This window comes from Sinocyclocheilus rhinocerous, unplaced genomic scaffold (assembly GCF_001515625.1).
Source record: "Sinocyclocheilus rhinocerous isolate Xijiao unplaced genomic scaffold, SAMN03320098_v1.1 scaffold514, whole genome shotgun sequence".
In the NCBI taxonomy this organism is placed as follows: domain Eukaryota; kingdom Metazoa; phylum Chordata; class Actinopteri; order Cypriniformes; family Cyprinidae; genus Sinocyclocheilus; species Sinocyclocheilus rhinocerous.
Window position 1 is genome coordinate 97,222 of NW_015658605.1, and position 10,002 is coordinate 107,223.

Here is a 10,002-nt window from a genome sequence, read left to right on the forward strand (position 1 = left end):
ATATGCTAGTCTCGCGAGTTTGTTTAATAGGAGCAAAGGAAGCAAAGTTTCCTTACTTTAGCAAAGGAAAACCAGTCTCCTCTTGGTTTATATCGAAATCCTCCGACATTTTTCTTTGCAAATCTTCAGTTTGTAATTCTAATTCGTGACCGGTGTTTTGTTTTGTTCTCTCTCCGCATTCGTCACTAATCACGCAACGCCGCGCGTCTTACATCATCCGCCGGCACGGCTTCAGTGTATGACAGTCAGCGGAAGTGAGAGAAAAGTGTTTATTACGTTTGAAATATGGATATTTTTCTTTCAAAAACTCATGGATTCGCTACAGAAGGCCTTTATTCATCCCACGGAGCCGTGTGAAACACGTTTTATTATGAATGCGCGAGCTTTATTTGACGACTTGTGGACTGAAGCACTGCAACACCCGCTGACTGCAATGATAGAGCTTGGAAGAGCCAGGACAATTTTTAATATAACGCCGACTGGATTCGTCTGAAAGAAGAAAGTCATACACACCTAGGATGCTTCGAGGGTGAGTAAAACACAAGCTAATTTTCATTTTTGGGTGAACTAACCCTTTAACACAATGTAGCAACATAACCAAACGTGAAATTTTTTTTTTTGCCTTTTTTGCCTTCAATTTAATTTAAAGAGCCTTCCTCAGTGAAAGAAAAATCTATTTTTGCACACGATGTCAACATAGTGCACACTGCCATCATCTGTCTGTATGGCAGAATGAACAATTCATCCTGCAATCTAAACAAGGAACACAAGAGTACACAGTTGGAACACGATTACAAAAATAAAAATCTACCTGTACAATGAAGAGGTGAAAAAAAGAGACACATTGGTCCTTTTTTGTTTCTACAACATCATGAGCACCAACAGACGAAAATGTGATATTTATATCAGTATATCAACATGAATATTTATGAACATAAAAGGAAAAGGCAGATATCCAAATGCATGGATATAAATATCAGAGCAACGAGGACCTTATTAGCATTCTTTAAACTTTGTTTGAACTTCCTCAGCTATTTCCACTAGCAACTACACGACAGCAATAGGTTGACTCCTTCAAACCTTCGCTTAGACTAAACAGACTGGAAGCATTCGAAGTTTGGTTTCATTTTTGTCCTGATTTCTGTAGGGATTCAGCCTAAACCGTATATAAAAACACTCTTTTCTGGAAGTCTACAAGACACAGACTTATGGGACCTAGTGAAGCAATGTAGACCTTGCGGTTATAAAATTCCCATCACAAACGAGAGCCAGCAAGTCACCTCAGGTGTAAAAAGCCTTAGAGCTCTCAACATTTGTCCAGCGTCTTTCCCAAGTGTGAAGTGAGGAGTGACAAGGATTTCAGTTTCCAGTTGAAAGAACAATACAGGTCCTGTTTTCTGTAATACATCCTATTTTAGATCAAACAAGATCAGTTTCATGCTTGACAGTGTCATTTCTCTTGAGTTTCGAGTCCACTCTCTTTCAAGAAGGCTACACCTTCACATAATTAGGATGCATGGCTTCTCCAAGACATCTATGAATGCTGCATGCTTGGTGCCATCGTACAGAAATGCAGTTCAGGTTTAATTCTGGCTCAGCGGTGTCTCAGTGCCTTGTTCTCCACTTTTATTTAAGCGCCTCTCTCTTTCTCTCAGCATTTGTCACAGCGCTTGTCCATTTCCTGTCCCACACGTGCCAACAGCGCCGCCCTCATGGCCGAGTCCAGAGCGTTCTTTTCCGCCACGCGTTGCACAATGACTTCTGGCTTGTCCTCCTGGTTGGAAAAAAAGATTTAATTGTTGGTTTCTTAACACATACATCAGGATGACCACTAACAATAACAAAGACTTTTAAGTCAAGTCAAGTGCTTCTCACAATACACACTGTTTTCAATCATGAAAATCACAATGTTAATATTTATAATATCTGCATGCCTTATAGTCGATTAGAGCTGGGTAAAAATATAATTTACATTTTGCGATGATACAAGGAAGTATATACCGCCTCATATGTGTATACTGTATGTACGTGGATAAAGTTGGACAAACTTATATAGCCAACTTTATATAAAGAACTGGGCATTAATTACATTTTGTGACAAAGATTTGCTATATAGTATATATATTGCTTTATGCTAGTGTACTGTATGTGAATAAAGCTGGACATAATACATACCCAACTTTATATACAGAGCTGTGCGATAATACAGTTTACATTTTTGTGACAGTATAATCAATCACGCTGCTGAGATTTACTAAATAATGCTTTATATGTTATATATTTTTACATAAGTTTATTTGTATTGATAAATATTAAATGGGTATAAATCTTATCATGAACACACTTACATCTTTTAAAACTCTGCATGAAAAAAAATCACTATTTTGTAAATGCATTTTATGAATCTTATTGTAAATGATTCATCAAAATATATATTTTAAGTGTTCTTTTTATTTTTGACTTTGTAACTTTTAATCAGAATATCATAACTCGGCCTCCTGCTGAAAACATCAGAAAAAACGTCAGAACTGCAAGATATAAATGTGGAATTGTGAGATATAAATGCAGGATTGCAAAAAAAAAAAGTACGAACCGTGAGATAAGAACTCAGGATTGCGATATGTAAACTTAGAATTCTGAGAAAAAATGTCAGAATTCCAAGATATAAATTCAGAATTGAGAGATGTAAACTCACAACTGTGAGAATAAAAGTCCAAATTGTGAGATTAAAAAAAAAAATCACAATTACCTTCTTTTAGTTATTCTGTGGCAGAAAAAAAAAAAAAACAGAATTGCAAGAAGTAACTTCAGAATTCAGAGAAAAAAGCCAGAATTGCAAGATATAAAATCATAATTCTGAGTTTACATCACACAATTCAGAATTTGTTTTGCGCAACATAAAATGAGTAGAAAACTCCAAATTATGAGATATAAACTTGCAATTGCTAAAAAAAACTATTTGTGAGATAAAAAGTTGTAATTACAGGTGTAAACGGGCTTCCATAAGAATCTCAACACACCCCAAAACAAACCTTGTGAACAATGAGAGATGTTATTTGGCCGTTGTCAGCTTGATAATCGAGCCAGAACAGCTCTGTGGCAGTGTTCTCCTGCTCTGTGCCAGAGCTGCTCTCATTCCAGTCCTCTGCCTCCGCATTCGCACCAGGTTCAGATCCATCTAAAATCAACCAGGTGTCCAATACATGAGCACAGCAGCACACATCAAGCTCCTACATATCTCAACGTGTCAAAAGTATTTGGTCAATTTTGATGATTTAACTGACTCATAACATTCACAATTACTACCGATATCAATCCTCATTTAGCTAGTTATTAATTAGATGCATTAGTTAATTTTTATTTTTCATTTATTAAATCTACAAAGCAAAATATTAGTACTGCCAAAGCAGTGGCTCCAATACTGGTGGGTTGCAGGTCTGTTCTGACATTAAATGCAAATAAATTGCAATAATCTGGCAGTATTCTGGTACAAAGTGACTTGGTAATATGCCTAACTTAGCTCAGTGTTTGTACAATGTCTCGGGAAAGTAAATTACAATTCTGCAATTTTGGTATCCTTTTGTATGATAAATTATTTTGGCACTCTGTTGATCCCCCTGGATGCTAAAACAAAACCAGCTGAAAACCACTTTCCACTGTGCAATACTGAATCGAACGCTAATGTAACTCACTGCGGAGGCGTGGGTGATACACCTGACGGTCGGGTTTCCGTGGACGCCGAGGGGTGGTGGTGTGTCTGCGCCTCTGTTTCTCCTTAGCCTGCTTTACTTCTCTGTCATAATCATCCCTGTAGAAGATCAAATATTAATGTATCACTAACCTGTTGTACACAATCTACTACATGCCTTAGTTTACACTTTTTTATCAAGTAAAACGTCTTTAAGTATAATTGCAACAATGTCCACCTTCAGCTTTACTGATTTTTATAAAGGTACCAGAAGAATAACTTTTATTTTGTTAGTGAATAGTGATATTTCAAAATTAACACTAACTGGAAAAAATTTACTAAGCATTTAAATATCATCTTACTAAGACACATAATTGGAAATATAGAGTGACAATTGATATTTATATGCATTTTAAAGGGATAGTTCACCCAAAAATTAACATTCTGTCATTAATTACTCACCCTCGTGTCGTTCCAAACCCGTAAGACCTTCGTTCATCTTCGGAACACAATTTAAGATATTTTTGATGAAATATGAAGGCTCTCTGACCCTCCCATAGACAGCAAGGTAACTACCACGTTCAAGGTCCAGAAAAGTACCAAGATGATCGACAGAGTAGTCCGTGTGACATCAGTGGTTCAGCTGTAAAGTTACGAAGCTACGAGAATACTTTTTATGTGCAAAGAAAACAAAAATAACAACTTTATTCCACATTATCATGACGCTTGCGTGTGGCAGCGTGGTACTGTACAGTAGAGACGAAAATGTGGAATAAAGTCGTTATTTTTGTTTTCTTTGCACATAAAAAGTATTCTCGTAGCTTCGTAACTTTACAGTTGTATCACTGATGTCACACGGACTACTCTGTCGATCATCTTGGTACTTTTCTGGACCTTGAACGTGGTAGTTACCTTGCTGTCTATGGGAGGGTCAGAGAGCCCTCAGATTTCATCAAAAATATCTTAAATTGTGTTCCGAAGATGAACGGTCAGAGAGCCCTCAGATTTCATCAAAAATATCTTAAATTGTCTTACGGGTTTGGAACAACACAAGGGTGAGTAATTAATGACAGAATGCTCATTTTTGGGTGAACTAATCCTTTAAGTAAGTAGCCACTTCAAGATCTCACTGTTTTACATTACAAGCTGTCAGAATTTCATCTTATGTTTTGGCCATATAAAAATCAGCATTTGCACCAAATTGCATATTTTTGCTCAGTTTGGGCTGAATAAAAACTAAGGTGTTTTTTCCTTCATATTCTCACTTTACCATACTATATGAGCCATAAAATCCTGATGTATAAATACGATTCTCAACAAAACACACATATGCAAACATGTTTTTCTTAGATTTTCTTGCATGTTTTGTTTAAAGGGTTAATAAACTGCTTTAAATTGAATGTTTTTACCATTATTTAACCCTCTGGTGTTGTTCGGTCATCGAAAACTCGATGACTTTTATGGCAGTCACTATGTGACCACAAAAAAAATAAAATAAAAAAATAATCGTGAACTCGATTTGAAAAAGACCTAAAAAAAATAGTCACTTTTTGTGTTGTTTGCGGTCAAAAATGACCACCATTGGAAATGAATTGGAAATACGCAAAAATACGGAGAATTTTTTGTGTGTACAATCTACAAATCATTCCTGATGCAGAAAAAAGTGCACAGCAATGAAGGCGTGACACTCTAAAGAGTATAAAACAGACACACACACTCACACACACACACACACACACTCACACACACTCACACTCACACTCACACACACACACACACACTCACACTCACACTCACACACACACACACACACTCACACTCACACTCACACACACACACACACACTCACACTCACACTCACACACACACACACACACTCACACTCACACTCACACACACACACACACACTCACACTCACACTCACACACACACACACACACTCACACTCACACTCACACACACACACACACACTCACACTCACACTCACACACACACACACACACTCACACTCACACTCACACACACACACACACACTCACACTCACACTCACACACACACACACACACTCACACTCACACTCACACACACACACACACACTCACACTCACACACACTCACACACACACACACACACGAACTGGTGTGGCTGTAACAATATGGCAAAATTGAGCCAGAAGACTCGAATGAGAGGTTGAAATCAGATTGATTAACCTCTGATAAAGCATTCCTGTTCATTTTTGAACTTTGATGTTGTGTAACAAAATGTCTTTCTCTGTGTCCGGGTTTGACTGTAGTAAATTAATGCAAAAACTGCCATTTCAAACAAAAAAAAGCTAAAGCTTTACAAAAAGTTGTCTTTGAGAATGTCTAAACATATATCCAAATTTTAATAAAAAATAAGTGTCTAAAAACAACTAGAGAATTTATAAGCCTTTTTATATAGAGCTCTATAGGAATCTAGTGGCTAAACCATGTACATTTCAGATGTTTTTCTTTTGTATTCCGACCATATGGCACTAAACTGCCTTCAAAAATGGGATTTTAAAGGCATTGTCTCTATTCTAACATGAAACACTGCCATAATTGAAAAGTAACAAAAATATTATAATATATATATATTTTTTTTTTCAATGGGAAAGAAAATTGATGCATAAATATTGATGAGTACCATGAAATTCTTTTATAAAAAAGAAAAGAAACTATTATTGAGCAAAAACGTATTACATTGATTTCACTGAGAGAGAAAAAACAAACACATTTCAGGTGTCCGGTCACTTTAGACGCGAACAACACAAGTGGGTTAATATGCCAGGCATTACAGGATTGAGATCTCGAACTACATATTTATAGTTTCAGATAAGACGGGCCACTACAACGTACTAAGAAAACACAATAACTGTCTGCTGACGGACAGACTGTTTTGAGCAGAGACCTGGCGATCTGATTCCTCCTGATGTGCCGCAGGAACCCGTGGCTCATGTCCAAACGCCCGCCGGGCTTGTATTTAACACTCTCCTCCTCTGCTTCAGGCATGACCTCCATGGCTCTGCTCTAGCCTCAAAATAAATTCATTTTAGCACAATCTTACACATTCCCTCTACAACATCTCTCCGAACACTGGGGGGCCGAGAACAAAAAACGCTGGCCAATAAAAAGCGAACTCCGAGTTGTCGGAGCTGTTTGTTTTTTTCCCCACAAACGACTGCGCTTGTATTTTGTCCTTCCTACAACCCCGGAGCGCGTATTTCTATATTAAAAGTGAAATACATCATACAATATGTAGTCGGAAGTGCAGAAAGTACGTTTCATGACAAATCCAGTGATTGTGTTTGTCTCCGACCCCGGGTTAGTGTGCTCTTGGCCACCCAATTTTAGAGCGGAAGTGAAGGCGGGAGTTTTGTAACGCTCGCAGAAGAAGTGTTCATTCAGCAGTGAATTCACTTGAAATTAACTTGTTTTTAGACGTAAGATGATCGCAGGCGTGAAACGGGAGAGGGACGTCGATGGAGACGAAGAGGAAGGTATGTTTGGAGCGTTTACGACGTGATAGTTTAGCAGTAACGCTAGTCTAAATCTGCAGGCCCGTGTTTTCAACGTAACGTCAGTCGCTAAAATACATGTACTGTTATGCATTTAGCAGATGCTTTGATCTAAACTAGCTTGGAAATTAGCACTAAACAAGCTATTGATCTTAAGAAGATCGTAAGTATAAGCTCTCACCTGTGACGGAAAGGCATTATGATATCTGTTTAATATATTTTCTAGTTCAGTGGCCAAAATATGATTGAAATCTCACTTCTTAGTATCCATGAACGGAGACAATCCTTTTTTTATATAGTAAATAGTAACCACTGCATATAGAAAATACATCATAACCGTATTACAGTGTCAGAAAAGTGATATTACAAAATAAATGAGAACAAATGATGAATAGAAGTTTTTAACACACATTTGAATGTATTTAATATTTTCATTTTCACAAGTTGTGAATATCCTGTAAACAGTAATTACAGCGGATCATGGAATGGAGATCTGCATGTTTGGATGATGTTAATGTAGAATTGAGAGCATAGAATTCAACATGTTTTTCTCCACATGTGTTCTTTGCAGAGGTGCGTGTGAAAGTCAGTCGTGGCGTTGAAGATCGAAGAAGCCGCCATTGTCCATATCTGGACACAATCAACAGGTAAACGAATGACTGAGAGCGTCTTTATTAATGTAACCCAACGCTGCTCTTCTGCTACAACATGCGCTCTTTTCTTTTCTTTAGGAGTGTTTTGGATTTTGACTTTGAGAAGCTTTGTTCAATCTCTCTTTCACATATTAATGTCTACGCCTGTCTGATCTGTGGGAAATATTTCCAAGGTAAGCGTGACAGATAACCTTGTTATTATGATGGTTTGTAGTTATATTCACAAAAAATACATTTGTTTTATTTGGGCTTCTGTCAGGTCGAGGTCAGAAGTCTCACGCGTACATCCACAGCGTTCAGTTCGCACACCATGTTTTCCTGAATCTCCACACGTTAAAGTTTTACTGCCTGCCGGACAATTATGAGATCATTGACTCCTCGTTAGAGGACATTACGGTGAGTACAGTCTTGACGCGGGCTTCCATCAATCAGCTGAGTGTCAGTCAGTATATCACTGCTATTTGTCTCATTACAGCGAGAAGTGCAATGCCATTTTACTTTTTGTCTCAGCAAATTATGTCATGTAGAATAGAGGTCGACCGATAGTGGATTTTGCCGATACCGATAGCTAGGTTGGACCACACTGGCCGATACCGATTAATTAACCGATAGTTTTAAAATTGATACTGAACAAAAACTAAAATAGTGCTTTATTAACAAAAACAGTATTGAACCATACTAGTAGTAGTAGTAAATAAAAAATAGTAATAGTAAATGTTGAAAGCCGATACATCGGTCGACCTCTAATGTAGAACAACCCTGATAAAACACTGACGTCTCTGATTCACTTCTGCTTGATTTCTTTATTCCAGTATGTGCTGAAACCCACATTCACCAAACAGCATATCGCTGGCTTGGATAAGCATGGAAAGCTGTACAGAGCCTACGATGGCACGACCTATCTGCCAGGCATTGTGGGTCTGAATAATATCAAGGCCAATGACTATGCTAATGTGGTTTTGCAGGTAAGATGAACAACCGGTTATTTATTTTATTTTGATATTACAGCTTAAATGTGCAGAGATGGCTTTGAGTGAGCCATCTGTGGGTCGATTTTTACTCTGGTAACACTTTATTTCATGGCATCTTTGTTACAGTGTAATTATACTTTTAAGTACTGAGTAATATTAATTAACTACATGTACTTACTATAGAGTTAGGATGAAGGTTAGTTGCATGTAATTATGCATAATTTATTGTCGTTACTATAGTTAGTGCATTAGGGCTGTCAAAAAAAATTAGAATTTCGAATATTCGTCGAATTGAAAAAATAATCCACATTTAGTGTGTTAACTTGATTTTTACTAACTATTTTCTAAAAAAAACTCTCATGTTGTGGTCCCAACCAGAAAGTTGTTTAGAAACAGTCGTTTATATATTTTTGCATAAAAAAAAGCTTTAACGTCACATTAAACTTTGCTCCTTGATTTATTCTAATTTTATTACTGTTTTTAGATGCTCTTTGTTCCTGTTCACTCAAAAAATATTTAAGCCTAAAAAAAAAAAATATATATATATATATATATATATATATATATGTATGTATGGATGAACAACCGGTTATTTATTTTATTTTGATATTACAGCTTAAATGTGCAGAGATGGCTTTGAGTGAGCCATCTGTGGGTCGATTTTTACTCTGGTAACACTTTATTTCATGGCATCTTTGTTACAGTGTAATTATACTTTTAAGTACTGAGTAATATTAATTAACTACATGTACTTACTATAGAGTTAGGATGAAGGTTAGTTGCATGTAATTATGCATAATTTATTGTCGTTACTATAGTTAGTGCATTAGGGCTGTCAAAAAAAATTAGAATTTCGAATATTCGTCGAATTGAAAAAATAATCCACATTCGAATGCAAAAATGTTGCATTCGAATTTGAGGTCTGCGTCAGCCGTCAGGCAGCCTATCAGTGGTGCACGAAATGCGACGACGATGTAAGTGTCATTGCATTTTAATGCTTTTGTTAGCCTATCCAGTTGAACCCACTAGATGCGGCGCTGCTACGTTGTTCATTCAATATATTGCGGAAAACGAGAGCATCAGTGTGGAGAAGATGTTGTTTACGTTAAAACTGAAACCAAGCCGTTCACACAGAATGCATATTTATC

The 10,002-nt window shown here is 37.0% G+C and overlaps 2 protein-coding genes across 2 annotated transcripts in view; one reads left to right on the top strand and one right to left on the bottom strand.

Moving 5' to 3' along the window:
* Positions 1–657: 657 nt before the first annotated feature.
* LOC107722751 (UPF0561 protein C2orf68 homolog) lies at positions 658–6,827 on the bottom strand. The gene is made up of 4 exons (XM_016531218.1): positions 6,624–6,827; positions 3,693–3,808; positions 3,033–3,178; positions 658–1,774 (listed from the first exon to the last, which is right to left on the bottom strand). Exons 1-4 carry the CDS (start codon positions 6,731–6,733, stop codon positions 1,652–1,654), a joined length of 495 nt encoding a protein of 164 aa, XP_016386704.1. The 5' UTR covers positions 6,734–6,827; the 3' UTR covers positions 658–1,651.
* A 220-nt stretch (positions 6,828–7,047) lies between these two features.
* The window catches only part of LOC107722749 (U4/U6.U5 tri-snRNP-associated protein 2), a 13,871-nt gene continuing 10,916 nt past the window's right edge, over positions 7,048–10,002 (top strand). Inside the window, exons 1-5 of the mRNA XM_016531216.1 lie at positions 7,048–7,212; positions 7,802–7,877; positions 7,962–8,056; positions 8,143–8,279; positions 8,696–8,848. Of these exons, the coding sequence (XP_016386702.1) occupies positions 7,161–7,212; positions 7,802–7,877; positions 7,962–8,056; positions 8,143–8,279; positions 8,696–8,848 (513 nt within the window). The 5' untranslated portion in view covers positions 7,048–7,160. The remainder of the gene's footprint in view (positions 7,213–7,801; positions 7,878–7,961; positions 8,057–8,142; positions 8,280–8,695; positions 8,849–10,002) is intronic.